This window comes from Lottia gigantea (genome assembly GCF_000327385.1).
Source record: "Lottia gigantea unplaced genomic scaffold LOTGIsca_62, whole genome shotgun sequence".
NCBI lineage: Eukaryota > Metazoa > Mollusca > Gastropoda > Lottiidae > Lottia > Lottia gigantea.
Window position 1 is genome coordinate 186,168 of NW_008710115.1, and position 19,131 is coordinate 205,298.

Genomic DNA, 19,131 nt, shown 5'->3' on the forward strand with positions numbered 1-19,131 from the left:
TGTAACAATTTTGCCGTCTGGTGTATGTAAAGTTGTAGAAGCCTGGAATATCTCAATGGACATGGATATTTCTTAACTCAGGGAGTAATTTCTTTTATGGATGCATATTATTTATTTCAATACAAATTTCAGGTAAGGTGTAATCACCGGTAATAAAGATTTTATGATGACGATTTTAAGCCATGTATTGCTGACCATTATTATGGTACCCTGTTGTATATACGCCACTACAGGTAAGATTACTGTTCTTTCTTTTCTTTTCATCCAATTTATCCTAAGTTTATGTTCTCTTCAAGATTTGAGCATCTAAATTTCATATATTGAGTAACATGCTTTATTAATAAGAGTAGTTTATTTGTCAAGTTCTTTAACATCCTTGCACAAGAAAATTTGAGATGAAATACATTGAATTTATATCTATGATAATTAATATATAGTAACTTTCACTATTTTCTGGAAACTCAATAAGATCAAATGAAAATTTGATTAGTATTCACCCTAAGATGATTGTATTTTGTCCCCCTGACCATACGCCATTGTTAAAAGTCAACAGACTATTGTTAGAGACAAGACTGGTAGATATTTGAACACGATTTCTGTGTTTGTTGACGGGATTGAGGTTGTCAGAATGTACAGGATATTAAGTCGTTTAGTCTGTACCCCTACATTTTATAATATTATAAACTAGACACAATTTAATATCATTATCTCTTAACCAAATCTCAATGTATCATCTCTGAAAAGAAAAAGATCTGCTAACAAATGTGAAATAAGACTACCAGGGTGCAGTGTGAATTAAAACAACCTTGGTAACAAAGACATTCTAGATTTGTTAAACATGATACCCTATGCATGTGCTGTATAGGATTTCGCAGTTTGATATTCCTTGGCATGAAAAGAAGTAGAAAATCGAGACACAGCAGTTTCACCTTTGAAACACCTGCTCAAAAAGTACTCAAATTTTACTTTTGTACATGGAAAATCAAGATGGTGCAATTTCACCTTCAAAAATTCTGCTTGAAAATTTATACTTCTGGCTCAAAAAGTACTCAAATTTTGGAAAATTAAAAAAATAACATTTCACTTTGGTAAATTCTGGTCAACAATTTACACTTCTGAAAGTACAATTTAGATTTTCTGTGGAAAGGTCAATTTAAATGAAGAAAATCAATGTTTAAGTGTAAGTAAATGTTGATATATAAGAAATGCCGTCTGCAATGATATTGGAGATTTGAAGACATGTTGATTGTCTGATTGGAATACAAGGAGAAAGTTTTCCAGATCACTGATTGAATTAACATATTGATATCCTTATCACATTGAATATTCATTACTTTGTCACTGGAAATTGTCAACAAGAAAATCATTCTATTGTCTTTCTGACATTTTTATTTCTTCTCACCAAATTTCCATTTTGTTTTTCTTAAATTCAATTATTTTTTCAACAACTGACAACAATAAATATAACAAATATTCTCATGTTCAATTGACTTGAAATTCAGACTCATGGTCCCAATCTTGTTCACCACCCTATGTTCATAAAACTTAAAAACTGGTTCCCTAATTTTTGGATTCTTTGCATCCCCCAGAAAGCCATAAATTCCTAAATATATACAATCAACGTTATTGCTCAGTGATCAATAAATATCTTATCAATGAAATTGTACAATTTTCATGCATATTTGTTGTCATATCTTGCAGACTAACATATTTTAAATATGTTATATGTGAGTTATATTGACTAGGTTTTACTTCCACCAAGTTTGATTGAAATTTGATAACAATAGCACTGATTGTAGTTCTAACAGACTATATGATCAATCATCAGACACCATTATACCTGCTTTTAGTCTAAAGTATTAGTAAATTTAATAATGAAGATATTAGGAATTAACTAGTTATTGTATTAACAGAGCACCACCCGGCTAGATTTACTTATTATACACCCGCAATCTACCCGCTTGATCAATTCAGTACTCTTTGATTATCATTCATATTGACATCTCATTTATTTTAACATTATCTTCAACATACTGTACACTGTAGAAAAATCAATTGACTTTCTCAATTTCAATTCCAATTTTCTCTGTTTTATTCGTCTTTAATTTGGTGCCGGTTTTCCTCAACATAAACTCTGTATTACTATGTCAGATATGTTGGTGAATAATTGTGTGGAAATTGAAATCATTATCTGTAGCTTGGTAGTATTAGAGTTGTAAAACATCCGTCTGTTTGATGGTAATCACTCAATAAACCTTGAGAAAACTGACAAAATCTGTACACATTCTAAATCAAATGATGATTGTGTGTGATGTTGCAAAATATATAATTGGTTGATCAATGATTTCAGATGAAGAATTTTGAACTTGAGAAGAAATTAATATAACTCTAGATATTCATACTTTTAAGGTATCTGATTGGTCAGTCTGTTTATGATGGACTAATCAGAGTTCAAGGAGTAATGGGCCTGTATGATTATTTATGAAGGTTTTGATTGACTACCCTAATTTGAATTATGAACTGTTCATTTGTCGTATTTGAAAACCCAAGCGTCTTTTTTACCCATAACCACCTGAAGATAACGATTGATTGATATTGAGCTTAACAAAAATCATCTTTCCATTGTATGATATAAGCCTAAATTGATTTGCAGATCGTTGAGATCAATTAAAATTTTGGCTATGAAAAATTTTGGAAAAAATAATCTTAAAAGGGGTGATTTTGACTCGTAAATTGAACCTTGGACACAAAACATGTCTTAAAAGAAAAGCATGGCTGTCCGAGTTTGAGTAACCTTTATGTTAGAAACGTGTCAAATAGATTTTAGAGTATAAAATACCATTATTTTGAAAGATAAACATTAGCATGGATCTGTGAAAATGGTAGAAATTGAGATCAATATAATGTCACTAGTAGAAAACATTAGGTAGTAAAATCAGTCAATGATGTAATGAAAACTTCAGGCAACATTCTTTTTTTACTTCCTTACTTAACATCAGTTCAATATTATTAAACATCTTGTCTTTGTATTTAATAGGGGCCTTGAGGCAAGTTGCCATAGATATGGCTAAACTTCCTTCCAAATGTAAGGACAGTACCAAATTTTTAAACTTATTTGGTTATAACTTTTGATCTAATTTTTTAAAAAGAAATTCACCATAATGTTTTAACTCTGTTTTTTGTTTAGAAATATCCATGTGAATGTGAATTCCACTTTAAAGTTTTTATAAATAACGTTGGATATTGCTTGACATTATCATACATTACCAGTATCTAAGCCTATGATCTGAAGAAATCTGGAAAAAAACATTAAAATATTGTAGTGTTTCATTATGAAACCAGTCCTTTTGAAATTAGAAAAACCAAACTTAAGTGCTTTTGAAATCTGAACTTACATTTCCTCAAATCTAAACACTATAAGAGACAATAGCAATGACATATCTTGATCATGTTTTATCTTCAAATTGAAGTTTTAAAGGTTAAATATTTAAATGTGGTGACCATCTTGAGTTCACCATTGAGTCAAGTACAAACTAGTTGAAGTTGGGTATAGTAACTTTCAAAGGGACAGACCAGAAATAAGAGGGACTAATTAATGTAATTAGTGTTTTAGGCATTGCTGTTCAGTGATAAAATATGATTTTATACCAAACTGTGGCTAAACAACCAGTCTTCGTTTAAAAATTCAATTATATAATATCAAGATATAACAGCCATGTTGTTTCTAGAATCTAAGATTTATATGACCTATGTTGACATGGTAGAAAGCAGTCGGAAATTCTCCTATTTCTAGGTGATTAAAGAAAGTGATTGTATTGTATTGAGATTATGGTGGTCTATTCCCTGATGTACAGTATGAGTCAAGACTCTAGACGTGAGATAGAGCAGAGATAATCGTAAATATCTATTACTCTCTCAACCTCCACTCACTAGTTTTATACTGGCTACTGTATACTGATTAAATTCTCTGTCCCTAAGGTCAAACATGGACACTTTACTTTTATCTACTTAAAATCTATTTCCCATCTTTTATTAGATTATAGTTGTGTGTTAATCTGCATTGAAATTGTTGACCATATTGTTGCCAGATACAGAAAACTGTTTATAATTTAATGGATTGTGTAGTAATATTGATGCACATACTTGTTCATTTTAAAACATAACCATGACCCACCCAATTTATTTTAAGGTAGTTCAATAGTAAAGACAATATAAGTATTTAGTTTCTATTACTAATTACTCAAACTACCTAATATTACAGTGAACTGCTTGTGTTTTAGTTTTGAAATCAACCACGATAAACAGTACAGTAATATCTTTGTTTGACTCTATGTCTGCTTTTTTCAAATAAACTTTTAGCAGACAATGGTAATGAATAAATTTTGAAGTTTATAATTTTACTTCTTGAAAATTCCTTGACTAGTTAACTGAAATTTTATTTGCTTATTTTGATTCAGTCAATGAAAATTTTTAAAATCGCAGAACAATATTAGACAAAAATAGAGTTTAACGCTACAAGCTGATTACATAGGGCTAATATTAACTGTTGAAAGTTATTTCTAACCTTCAATAAAATGTGCGTAGAAAAAATTTACTGGAAATACTTTAAAATGCTGAAAGGCATATATATTCAAGGTCTACCTCTAGATAGATTAGGTCTATTTTTACTTTTATTTAAATAGAAAGTTAAGATTAGATGCATCATGCTGATAGATATACTTTAATCAGAGAAAAATATAATATATTATCAAATATTATAAATAAAGATCAAAGTATAATAAATATATAAGAGAAAAACAATGAAATGTCAGTCTGATCCTACATAAAAGGATAGTCATCTATTTTTTCTTTCCAACCCTGCAGCTTTTTGTGCGTTTATTATTATGTACTGCGTATATTTCTTGTTTGCTTTATCAGCAAACCAGCTTTTATCTAGATCTTTAACCAAAATTAGTATATTACCTTACATAATCCAGCAATTGTTGTTCCATAAAGCTGCGTCTATAAATGTACTCACTATGGCTAATGCCATTCAATAACTTAAGCTTACATAATGCTCAAAACTTGAATTGAACACAAACTTAACTTGAGTTACAAATTTTATTTTGTTTCTTATTAAGGAAAGATAATTAATTAATGAGATGATTCTCTTCCTTAATAATTTTTAATATTTATATGTTTGTTTATATAACTTTCCAGGTTTACAGCAATTTTCTTTTCAGGTGATGAGGTTTGAAATGAATTATCACACCACCTTATTTCTATATGTTTCTGATTTAAAAATATTTCTTTATAAACTTGTGCCTTTTATAAATACAAATTAATGGGTATAGTGTCAGCAATATCAAGAATGATCCAAGGCTTTTACTCAAAAATTCAAAGCATGATAACATTACTCAAATATTTGCTGGTATGTCATATTTCCAGCTGTCTTGCCTGTGTTGTTTATCTTGATCTTTGATGCCTCACAATGAAACCCAGAAAGCTAATGATCTGCACTCTCCCGAAATTTAATTCCAAGTAAACAAAGATGTGCATTATGGACATATTTCCATGTATAGCAATTCTTAGATTTGTAGACAGTTCATTATAAAAAGAATAGATTTCTTTGATGATATAAAATGAAGAGATATGTATCCATTTATTGTATAAGCAATATCATTTTCTGAAGTAAAAACTTCTAAAGCCAAATCTGTATATGAAAGGCTTACTGATTGAAAAAGACTTATGTATGTATCTGCCCTACAACATTCACATTGATGTGTCGAGTCAAAGGAATGTTTTATGAAAAGAACATATCACATAACAGTGTTATTATGAAACAGATACCTGCTGTTAGGTTGATGTTCTTCTTTTTCAACTCTTAGCCCTTCAGTCCCATCTCTACCTTACTCAGCTGAAATATTTCACTAGTCATTTTAACTTGTTTGACTAGTCCATGTCAAGTTAATGTCAGTATTTTGACACTGTATCATTCATTGAACTCTCTCAAATTTTAACATGGTTATACCTTTTTCAAAGTTTCAATTAAATTTTCTTAGTGAAAAAGATCATGAAAAGTATGTTTAGTTTAAGCTATTAAAAAGATTTGAATACAAAATAAATGCATCATTCATTGTCAAAAATTTGAATTTTATTGCCTGAGGCTTGATAAATTATCATAAAATATATGAAAGTTATAAACTTAAAATATTATGACAAAATGTTAAGTATTTACTGGGAAGGTGGTTATTTGTTTTGAAAACTGATATACAAAGATTTCATGAAATTTTTTAACAAGCCTTATGAATTATTAGGTTGAAATGAAAGTGTCTGAATAATATTTAAGAAGTAGACATTCCATGTGATAATTGATGTGGATGATAATTTATGAATAAAGATAATGTAATATTTTGAAAATTATTATTCCAGCTGATCAATTCTGAATAAAGTTATTATTTTGACTAGTGTTCTACATGACTTAAAATAAATTATTATCATTAATGATAGAGTTTAGGTAAAATAGTACTCTCTTGAATAAATATACTTCAATGATCAGTAATTTGCATGATTAAATTTAATAAACTGAACATAGATATATAATTTATATAGGAGTGGAGGGCATTATTATTTTTCATTCAGATCACCCGTCCAATTTTACACTCAAATTTTATAATTGAAATGTGACATTTTTATTCAGTACATCCAGGTTGTCTATTGTAAAAATATCAGTTGCTTCAATTTGTACCCAATTGTTGTTCTGTGTAGATCATTATGACTCCATAAACCTTCAGACAGTGATTGTACTGGTATATGATATCATTGCATAAGTAGTTAAAATAAAAATACAAGTTTGTCTAATTTATTTCGGATGGGAACAATCATTTCCAAGTGTAACCTTTCACTCAAAGATCCCAAACTGATAGAAGGTGCCTTGGTAAACCAATATTGTAAGTCCAATTTCGTCCCACTAGTGCTCCAAAAGATCTCACGAGATCTGCAGCAGTCAAAATGTGCAAAAACCTGAAAAGAATTAAATGACTAAAAGCATCTATGATCAACCAAACGGGCTAAGATGTAGAACACAAAGTTGATAACAAGATCTGAGTTTTGCCAGTGTAGAAAGTGAGCAACTAGTGGCAATTAAGACGTTTCGGTTGTTGGTGAACTCAGGTTGACTAAATTCTGTCATTGATTAGAACTAATCAGAAACAGTCTTTGAAATTCTATTTAAGCAACATCTGCCTGGGTCTTATTTAGATGCTTTGGATTTGATTTTAAGTTTTTCTAGACTGTGATCTTATTAAACAAAAGTAGTCCATATGCTTTTTATACTAATAAAAAAGTTAGAGTACCGTACATGTAATATAAAAGATATTATAAAAGATAAAATATTGTTAGTGAATAAGTCACAGTACATTGAGTTATGTTATTATCTCTACTATCTGTGTTTATGATCAATATTTGATCTAGTTGACTAAATCATCTAGTAACTTGGACAATCTGTTCTATGACTCACTATCCCGTTGTCTATATGGTAATATCTTGGTCCAGATCTCTACATGACAATAGCTATGTTATAATCAAAATCATTGAGGGATGATATGACTAGCCATGTTAAATGATCCTCTAAATCCTTATTTCTTAATTAATCATAGTTGATAATCCAATATCAATCCACATTGATTATCTTAACAAATGTTGATGACTTAATAATTTCAATATGCAAATGTTCTATAATAACAGTGATTTGTTGTCTTTGTCAGATGATGATGCTTGTATCTTTTGACTGAAATGGCATGGTTTCAACTGATTACTTAAACATCTCTGGATTGTGAAGAGTTATTTGATTCTCTTTCACAGCTGTTGATCAATGCCTGACTAAGACCTTGTTTTGGGTACAAGGTTGTTATTACTGGTTCTTTGCATGCAACAATCTCTTACTTTTAGTTACAGTATTTTTTTTTAGTTGTACCACAAGTTCAGTAAATGGAAAGCAGCGATTTCACAATGTGTACGCATACAAAGAGTCAGACTGAATGTTGACAGGTATTAGGTACTGATAAGGATTGCTGATTCTACTGTTTACCTAGATTACAAAGACCAGCTGGTGTAGGATATTTGTAGTTTATGTTTGTAGTTAAGAACAGGTTGTAACTGTCAGTATTTTATCTATAATTTAGTAGTAATGAATACCAAATCAAACATTAGGATAGATTATTGATTTTCTACACTTCTGATATTATCACTTTCTTTTCATTCTTTTATTCTGATTTACTATGGGTCATATCAATCACAGATCAATACCTAGTAGTGCTTGTTGTTCCACCTGGGGGACTTACGGTAGTTGAGAGAGCTTATCTCTTTACCACTAACTATGAAAGACCTAAAAATAATGCATTCAGATTTTTCAGCCCAATTTCTAATGTCAGTGATGCATGTCTGAATATCAAAAAAGCTTTTACATGGTCAAATATGTCAACAAAGAAATTTTGAGGCTATGTATGATATAAGATGTTAATACTTTAACCAAGATAGATGAAGATTGAAAAGACAAGAGGTGCTTTTTAGCTTTATTCAGACTGCTTAGTGTTGCTTGTATTCATTGGAATTTTTCTATACAGCAATGTTAGGAAACCAAAGAGCATCAAAGAAGTTAAATTTGATCACTGAGTCATTACATGCTTTAAATTATTTAAATACACCCACAACACTCTATTAACAGTCGTGGAAATATTTGAATTTGTTGTTTCTCCGTTGAATAGATTATTGATTTCTATGATAAAAGATTTTCTCTATGATATGATATAATATTATTGTGCTACAGATTATTATTATGAAATCAGACTACAATACTAATCATTATATCATTCTACCTTTGATGTCTAGTCATTATAATATTATATAAGATAGAGACAATGAGAACTTATAAATATTATAATTAATGATTATAACTTAGATTATAATTCTACCATGTATTCATATAGCTTACAGCAATATACAGTATGCTTATATTAACCTGAATGTAATTAAATCTGCAAAAACAAACATTGCTGTAGATCTTATATATTAACATATTACAAAGGTCACACATAAGCTGATCCTTCTCAGCATTTGACAAATGGCCTCTGGTATTATAGATACAGTTTTGAGGGGTTCAAATGGAAATGAGTCAAGGCATTCAGAAAATAGAAATGTGCCCTTTTTGTGCATGTCTCAATGATATGGCAATCAGTTAAAAGCCAATGCTTTGGTCATGACAAAATTTGTCCCATTGCACACTGCACATTTATACTAGTTTCTATCAGCCCATCTTTCTTTATTAGCCCATTAGATGCAGACAATTAGGACGTAAATCTCCATTTTCATTTTATCAGCCCAAACTTGTGATGACTTGTAAGACCTTGACTAATTTCAGAAAGAGAAATTTAAATCCTGAATATCTAGCTGGTCATTTATAAATTATGTGTTAAACAGTTGTTAGTAAATATGATCAGAATTTAGTCATTTCATGTCACTAACATTGTTTACATACTAAATATAACATTTGGTCCAAATTTCCTGATAAACCATAAAGATAATGTTAAAAATGGATGCCAGAATTGGTATTTTGTGAGATAGAGTACCAGGATGAATTAGTATTTGGTTACAATACATACTAATAAATAGTCACTAATACCATATGGGACTGATAGCAATGTTTGGAATTATTTAGTTTTTGACATTAAGATAGGTGAAATATGATTAGTTGTCTTGTATTATATTTCATACTATTTGACCTTTTCTATCTCCCTAGGGTTTTCTTTCTCTTCTCTACTAATTTCTATTCTCTTTCTAACACATTTCAATTTCACTCTACATATCTAGTCTTCTGTTCACTTTTACCTCTATTGTCTTTTATTCTGTTATTATTACATTTTTTGATCCACTGCTGTTCTCCATTGTTCCATCTCTCCTGTTTTGATCCACAGCTTGAACACTATCAGTAGAACACAATATATTCAGGTCAGAAAGACCAATTGACACCAACATTGTGAAATAACATTGGTCTTTAACTTTGTATCAAACAAAATAAGCAATTGTCCAGTACCGTTTAGCAGTGAGAATATGTCATTTCAGTTGTATCAAATAGAATTTCCCAGTCAAAAAGTCTAAGACAAAGTGCTGACATGCTTAAAATCCTTGAAAACAAAGTATTGAAAATGACTAGGTGCCAGGATGTCTTATAATGACACTCTTTGAAATCAAATTTTACCACTTAAACAATAAGACATTAAGGTATCTTCTCTGTTATTCTGTTATGTCTTTTACATATAAATAGCTTCACAATAGGTAGGTCATTGTCAATCTAAAATAGCAAAGTCAACAATTTTCTGTATGTCATTTGATTTATTAGTCCATTGTAAGACTTTATCATTAACATGAGTGAGAAATCTGATTAAAACTTTTTTTATTTTAAGGCTGAGAATTCTGTATGTTAAATGTGACGTTTGAAAATTTAACACAACTGTCCACTGCAGATGAATAAGTTAAGATGTCAAAAAGACCTCTACAGATCCAATTGATTAACAATATTATTATTCATATTGTCTTGTATTCATCCTGCGGGCTGTCAGCACATTTCACTTTGACAAGACATTTACATTAAATAGATTCCTTAGTCTCCTCTTAAAATATTCTCTTGTTTGAGTGAAAGTTTTCATTAAGAAATTCTTCTTATCTCAAGATTTTTCCTTTTCATTTGTGAAACTATATTCTATAATAGTATGTTGATGTAAAGTTGACAGTTTAATTCACTAGAGATGGAGGATTGAGAGAGAAACATTGAGACTTGTCTCGTGATGACCTTACAATATGTCACCTTACAGACTTAAATCTTTTACTTTCAATACTTGTCAACATTCTGAGGAATTTTTACTCAATAACTCTTCTCAACCTTCTAAACACTTTGATATTTAAAACATTTAGCTTACATGTACTGTAAAACTCAGATAACCTCCAGGAACTGCCATTGCCCAGCGATTTAAGGTATAATAGTAGAAAAAGGTGTCCAGACAGGTCTTGTTTGCAGACCACACCCGGTATCTCTGGGGTTATATTTCTAACCAGCTTATGGACCTTTTTATCCAAATTTTCATATTGAGGTGTGACTATAGATTAAACAACGGTCTTTTCCATTAAATTCTTGAGACTTAGCATTAAAAAGCAAGCAATATTTATGCATGCTCTGCACTCCAGCAAGTTGAATTTCACTTCACTGAGAATTTGTAATTATAGTTATTTTAGTAGGTTATAAGATTTCATTGTTGAAGAGTAAAAAGTTACAGTACACTATATAGCCAACCAAAACAATGTATAGACCATATTAAAATCTCATCTGAATATAAAATATGTTTTATATGTGTATAAACATGCTGAAGTACCTGTTAGTGAAATATGAAATTAATCTGGGGGGTTTAACCCCTAGCTGACCTTAGCCATAAAGAATATGATATGATAATTTGCTAGAAGCTATTATAAATGTGGACATTGTTTCCACTTATTGTTTTGTATTAAACACTCATTTCCTTTTACAGTGATATTTAATACAGGGGATGGAATAGAATCTTTAACACTTTAATAACCTCCAATCTGTATCTCTTCACATTCTTTAACTTACAGAAGCTGATGTCAAACATCATAAACTAGGCAGACCTCTGACAAGTTCATGTGTCCATAATAACAAAGGTCAACTATCCTTTCAACATATCTATTCATGAAAATCAACTTCATTTTTTCACTTATTGCATTTGACCATAAGGATAATTTCTATTTTGTTTATTCTGCATGATTCTAAGGGATTAAAAATTTGCAGTACGTATCACTGAAGACCGAGATCATATAAATTAATATTTTCATAAAAGAAGATGGAGGAAGCACTGTTCTTACTTAGAACCTAAAGCTAGCTGTCATTCAAAATGTCACATGATTATGGAATTCTTACCCATTAGTTTTTCACTTAAAAAAAAGTTTAACCAATGATGATTGGGTTCTCGTTATCTCATGAGTTGACTGTTATGTTTTGCCTGAAAAGAAAATATTCAGTTTGAATATCACAGGAAAATTCTCAGTCTTTATACATTTAACAATTATCACATGATTTACGTTTTATTGTTTGAATATAATTATAGTGGGAGAGGATGGATTATTTATCCTTATTTTACCCTAATTTCACCGTAATTTTACGCATGGTTTAAGAATTACTCCTGTTTCATAATGCGTAGATATAAAAAAATTGTTACCAAAATAGAAATTATTTTCTTTGTTTAGAGAATTTTATGTCTGAAATAACTTTTCTCAAGTATGTAAGGGGTTACTTTAATATTTTATGTCCATAACTCATTTTAAAGCGCCTCTTGTGTTGAAACTTTCTGGGAAGGTCTTTTAACCGGAGAATTCCATATTTTTTATCTATAAATTATATGTAAAAATTTGTCGGAATGGATGGTTAGATATCAGAATTTGAAATAGAACAGTTATGCAAGGGGAACCTAAGCCTTAATTTTCGCCTGTACATGTCAATCAAATTCACTGGCGAAATTTTTAGTCACGATCTTGAAGGGTTCATCGTAGGAATTTTTGTGAGTGAATTGTAAATTTTCAGCAATAAGTAGAAAAAAAATACACTCTCATGCCCTTAGCTTCAGATTTTACAGGAAATGTGAATAATGTGAAAAAATACAGAATAAAAAGAGATTATGACAATAAAGAATAGACTAGAGTAATTGATGTTAATAGTTATTAACTTCTGTCTCATCAATCTAATTAAATATTTATCTATTATATTATCCCTATTGAATTTCTTCATTATACTCTAGCACTAATATTCTTACTATCATACCACCCGTGTTGTAAAATTACTCTACACACTGTCAATATAATGCAGTCCTAGTGCTTTCTGATGGGTCCATTAGTACACAATATTAATGTCATCTTCTAATCAAATTTATCTTGTATTAGTCTAAACTTGATTTGAAATTTGATATGCTATCATAATACATGAGAATACTACACACAATAGAAATTTGAATATAATAAACAGTTTAAATTGGGCAGACACACTCTTGTATCAAATATCATGGTGAAATAGCAGTACCAGCTTGTCTAATATTAGTAATTGTTTTGAAGATGGACTGTTCTTAGGTCTTGCTATGTTGTGGCATGAAAAGCGATTCAATTTGTTCTTTGTACCAGCCACAATATACTTTTGTACCAGCTATGGTATGCTTCTGGTGCCAGCTGTGTTCTTGGTACCTGCCATAGTTTACCAGCATTAGTATGCTCTTGGAGTCAGCTTTGGTATGCTCTTGGTGGCAGCTGTGCTGTTGGTACCTGCCATGGTTTACCAGCAATAGTATGCTCTTGGAGTCGGCCATTGTATGCTCTTGATATGTTCTTAATGCCAGTCACGATGTGCTTTTGGAGTCAGTCATGATAGTCCCATGGTATCTTCTTGATACCAGCCATGCTATGCTCTTGAAACCAGCCATGGAATGCTCTTGGTTCACGGTATGCTCTATGATGGTATGGAGCTAAATGTAGGAAATCTAGCATTAATCTTTTGTGGAATGTCTAAGTCAGAGAAATAACATTGGGCTAACCTATAGGTGACATTTGTATTTGGTTTAAAATGATTTTATCTGTCATTGACTGAATTAGGATTATATTTCAATCATGCATATTAATTAGTTACAACAAATCCACAAAGATTAGAATATTATGTTAAAATGTAATATAAATATTGATTAAGATTTTAATTAATATTGGTTTATGTTTTTGTTAAATTTGCCTTCAGGGGAACAAAATTTAACATTGATAGATCATGATGTTAGATCTTTTCTCAGATGCTCCAATTTTGTTTTCCAATATGCATGCAATTTAAAGTAAGGTCTTGCTTCAAACTGTTGCATTTCTTTGCACATCTAGTCAAATGCAAAGCATAAACACAATCAAAATACCAACTGAGTATGCCATTGACGTCATTGTCCATAAGTAGTTATCAAAATTAAAATAAAGTTCTAAACTTTGATCTAATGAAACCTGAAAATAAAATGTAATAGAGATAGTTTGCAAGGTTTGTTTGGTTTTTTGGTTTTGTACCTGAAATGTTGAGTCATTTTGATTGAAGTATAAAATATTATCAGGAACTGACATTCTTTATTGACTTTATGATATTGATTGATTGGTTGATATGAAACCTGATCTGACTTTGATTGATTACTTGATTTATGTTCGACATGTTTCATATTCAATTCTTTATGTTAGTGTACATGTTTGTTCTGCCCAAACTAACATACCATGACATTTTTGACTTCAGTGTTTGTTTGTTTGTCTTGTTATTCACAATTAACATGCATATTGATTCATATTTTACATTTTTTACATCAAAACTTTGTTGTAAACCTGGAAAGTTTTTTACCACATATTTTATTTTGGATAGTTATCATTTAGATCTTTACAAAATGGATTAGACAATAGATGTCAATTTTCAAGTATTTGTTCTGAATCTGTAGAAATATTATGGACAATATAAATTTCAGTATTCAAATGTCATGAACATTACATGCTGCATAAGTCAAGAAGTTTTGTAATGAAATGAATATAAGTATTCAACAATAATTTGTTTAAATATGTTTTTCCAAGTGAAACAGGTCTTATTGTTAAGTATTAACAATATATAGAATATTATAGAATTAATATATAAACCTTTTTAGAGAACTATTGTAGATAAAGAAATTGAAGCAATTAAAGTAAAATATTGTTAGTTTCATTCCCGCATGGTTTTATAAATTTACACAAAAACATTCTTTGAAGAGATGACAAGCAATTGATTTGACTTGAATAAAGTGATATGTCTTTTGAATTTCTCATGTTGCTGAGATTTCTTTATTTTCAGTTTTGAAATTTAAAGCCTAAAACGTATAACAATGATCCAGTAATTCTTATGACCTTGAACTAGGAAGGACAAATTTAAATCTTTAAACTATTAATTCATTATTTATCACCATTAGCTAAACAATAAAAATCATTTTTCAGTTCCGACCAATAGAACGTTGAATTATCGCTACATCGACTATGTAGAGAGTAAGTTATGATATTCAAAATCAGTTGACAAACTATTTGAAGTTTATTATTTAATTTAGGAAGTTATTTGAAGTTGATAAAACATTCATCATTTTTAAAACTAATAAAGGTTAAAAAAAATGTAAACAAAACTGTGGGAAAATGAACTATTGAGATTACGTGATTTTGCGATGGTTATTAAATGTTTTGATCATCATATTTCCTTATTTTATTTATAAATTTGAATTAACTTCATGTGAAACGAAATTTAAAATTTGAATATTGAAATTACCTGGATTATGTCATTGAAATGATAACTGTTGTTTTGTTCTAGAAATACAACCCAATCCATTAAATTAAAAATTAAAAGAATGCATGTCACTTTGTCCAGGTCCCAGGGCTACAAACCTTTTTTCATACTTAGCTAACTAAGATTTTACTCAAATTGGAAGGAGTTTACAGGTTATTTACTGATGAAATTAAAGCAAAAAAATATATAAATTTATTCCTTAGAACATAATGTTTCTGGCATTATCACATTAATCTTAAAATTTTACCATATCTTGATGCGAGGTACATCATGAATTTGACTAAAAACTAAGCTCAGCAAGAAAAATATTTTGTGGCCCTGGGGCCTGAAATAACCACGCAAAAATTATTTGTGGTAGAAATTCGTAAAAAAAATTGGAACTGTTTGTGCCCTGCTCTCTTTTGTTGTTATTTATTTTGTTTGTTCCCTGATAAATATTTTGAAAATATTAAAGGTTAGATAATCTCTGTTAAAATGAAAAGTGTCGTATAACATTTGATATATTTAGACAATTTGATGTTTAAATTTGACAATTATAGTTGTTTAAAGGTTATGAACCTGGTGCAAGTGATATCGGGTACTGACATTCAAATTTTACTATCTAATTTATTGTTTTCTCTTTCAGAGGTTATTTAGTCTTTTTGGTGTTCATGTGTTATTCCCTTCTAATATTTCATTTCATTTTTGAATACTTTCAGTTGATTCCATTGTAATTAGTTACCGGTACTTGTTACTTTTCCCTAGTTACTGGCACTTGTTACTTTTGATTTATTTAGTTGTTATTTTAGTAAATTTAATTTTGTAGCTGCTCTTTTACCCCTTTGATGTGACTTCTCTCTTTATTCTATAATTATATTTAAGAGGCCCTGTGTAACTTGCTTGAGACTTTTTTTGAACTGTTTTTGAGAATATTTTTCTTTATTTTGTAGATCCTCCACGAATAACCCAACAACCAAAGAATCAAAAAGTTTTAGAAGATGAAAAAGTTTCATTCTTCTGTAAAGCATCAGGAAACCCAGCGCCATCATTCCATTGGGAGAAAGGGAACAGAAAAATAAATCCACGTAGAAACAGATATATTATAGAAGAAAGTCCACATTTAACTGTGTTAAGGATAGATCCTGTCAAATCCAAAAAAGACGATGCCGTGTTTACATGCGTGGCTGATAATGGTCTTGGGGAAGCCAGGGCTAATGCAACCTTACAAGTTTTTAGAAAAATGGCAGACACAGGTGAGTCTCATTTCATTTATTACTATTTTGTTATTATCAGGAATTCATGTCATAATGCTAGTAAATCATTTACACAATATGTAAGCATCCTCATGATTGCTTCCTCTTACTATAGTTGGAGATGCAAGGCACATGAAATAAAACATTTTATCTTGGAATGTGATTGTTAAGATTCTCACCAGTGTTTGGAATATATAAACCAATTAAATTTTATGCTAGTACATAAAAAGAAATATCCTGTAAGCAACCTTTGACAACATCTTACCAGTATTTACCAGTTATTACTTTAGTAAAGATTGTTACTGGTCAGTATTTGTCTCAAGTTATTACACTAGTGAAGATTGTTACCAGCACAAGTTATTACACTAGTAATGATTGTTACCAGTCAGTATATATCTAAAGTTATGACAGAAGTAAAGATTGATACCAGCACTAGTGATTACAATAGTAAAGATTATTACCAGTCAGTATTTGTCTCGAATGATTACACTAGTAAAGATTTTTTTCTAATCAGCATTTGTCTCAAATTATTACATTAGTAATGATTGTTACCAGTCAGTATATATCTCAAGTTATTACAGAAGTAAAGATTGATACCAGCGCTAGTGATTACAGTAGTAAAGATTATTACTAATCAGCATTTGTCTCAAATTATTACATTAGTAAAGATTGTTACCAGTCAGTATATATCTCAAGTTATTACAGAAGTAAAGATTGATACCAGCACTAGTGATTACAATAGTAAAGATTATTACCAGTCAGTATTTGTCTCGAATGATTACACTAGTAAAGATTTTTTTCTAATCAGCATTTGTCTCAAATTATTACATTAGTAATGATTGTTACCAGTCAGTATATATCTCAAGTTATTACAGAAGTAAAGATTGATACCAGCGCTAGTGATTACAGTAGTAAAGATTATTACTAATCAGCATTTGTCTCAAATTATTACATTAGTAAAGATTGTTACCAGTCAGTATATATCTCAAGTTATTACAGAAGTAAAGATTGATACCAGCACTAGTGATTACAGTAGTAAAGTTAGTATTTGTCTCAAATGATTACACTAGTAAAGATTATTACTTATCAGCATTGGTGTCATATTATTACATTAGTAAAGATTGTTAGCAGCAGAAATTATTGATTGTTACCAGTGCAAGTTATTACATTAGTAAAGATTGTTACCAGTGCAAGTTATTACATTAGTAAAGATTGTTACCAGTGCAAGTTATTACATTAGTAAAGATTGTTACCAGTCAATATTTGTTATTTATTTATGTAAGACAGACTGTGTGAGTGTTGTAGTAAAATAAGTGTTTAATTTTCATGACTAATTCTACCTTCTCACTTCTGTCTTTTCTCTAGAAGGCAGAAAATCAATAGTTCCCACAACGTGGCAATGTTGGGTGAATTCAACGATATTGTTCTCTATCACATTTCAATTTACATAATTTCTATTCAATCTGCGGCTACAAGTCAGGAAACTCAAACTACTCCTAATATTCTTTATATTCTAGAAATTCACAAGATTAGCTTTTCATCTAAGTTAGATCTTAGTTTAATGGCTCTTTTATTTTCATTCTGTTGGAAGTTTTTTAACATTAAAAGTTAATGAGAATTTGACCACCATATATATTTTCTAAAACTAGAGAGTCTGTCTCGATCAGTGCTATGAGTAATTCTAAATAATAAATTGTATGTAGTTGAATTCTTTGAGCCAGAAAAATACCACTGCAAAGAGTTATCTAATTATGTGGAATCAAAGACAAGAGAAAATCAATAAGATTGGCCTAGTATTGTATGAAAGGTGATCTTAACTAGTTCATTACCATAAATACTATGTTATATCATAGAATAATAATGATAGTAGTTATTATTAGGAAACCACTGTGTTTTAGTGCAGCAACAAGTCTCTTATTTTCAAATAAAACTAAATTTAGTATTGATCGGTTATAACTGATTTGGTTTTTCTGTGTTCCTAACCATTACTAGTTTTAAATCTTACACCTTACAAATACAAAAACATATTTAGTAAATCTTCTACAGCAACACTTGCAAATTTTAATTTATAAAGTATGTTGACTTTATCTGTAACTCCATTTTCATACAAAACTGAGGAATTTATGATTGAATCTATAGCAGCTTCTACTGAATTAAATTTTGAGTCTAAAAATTTCATGGAGAATTGATAAATAAGATATCAATATTGCACATTACATAGTAAAGTTATTATTTGATCTTGGAGCTATATAGATATTTTTGATCTGTGCTTACATTGTAAAGCAAGGATAAAGATACAATGATACATATCTCTTTTGTAGTCTTTTTTTTTCTACTTTTGGCACATTCAACCAGTTGATAGATACATAATGCATGAGATGGATAGGATTGTGATATTTCGTGTCATATGCTTACATTATGCATAGGTTAAATTCAGGATATAAGTCAGACTTGTTAATGAAGATCTCTTGTAAAGAAATAGACTTGGTTGTATTGGATGTTCTAAAT

General features: G+C 29.9%; 1 protein-coding gene across 1 annotated transcript in view; it reads left to right on the top strand.

Moving 5' to 3' along the window:
* Window positions 1–16,322: 16,322 nt before the first annotated feature.
* The window catches only part of LOTGIDRAFT_128794 (hypothetical protein), a gene marked incomplete at both ends in the record, with an annotated part of 62,247 nt that continues 59,438 nt past the window's right edge, over window positions 16,323–19,131 (top strand). The window contains one exon of the mRNA XM_009064354.1: window positions 16,323–16,623. Within this exon, the coding sequence (XP_009062602.1) occupies window positions 16,323–16,623 (301 nt within the window). The remainder of the gene's footprint in view (window positions 16,624–19,131) is intronic.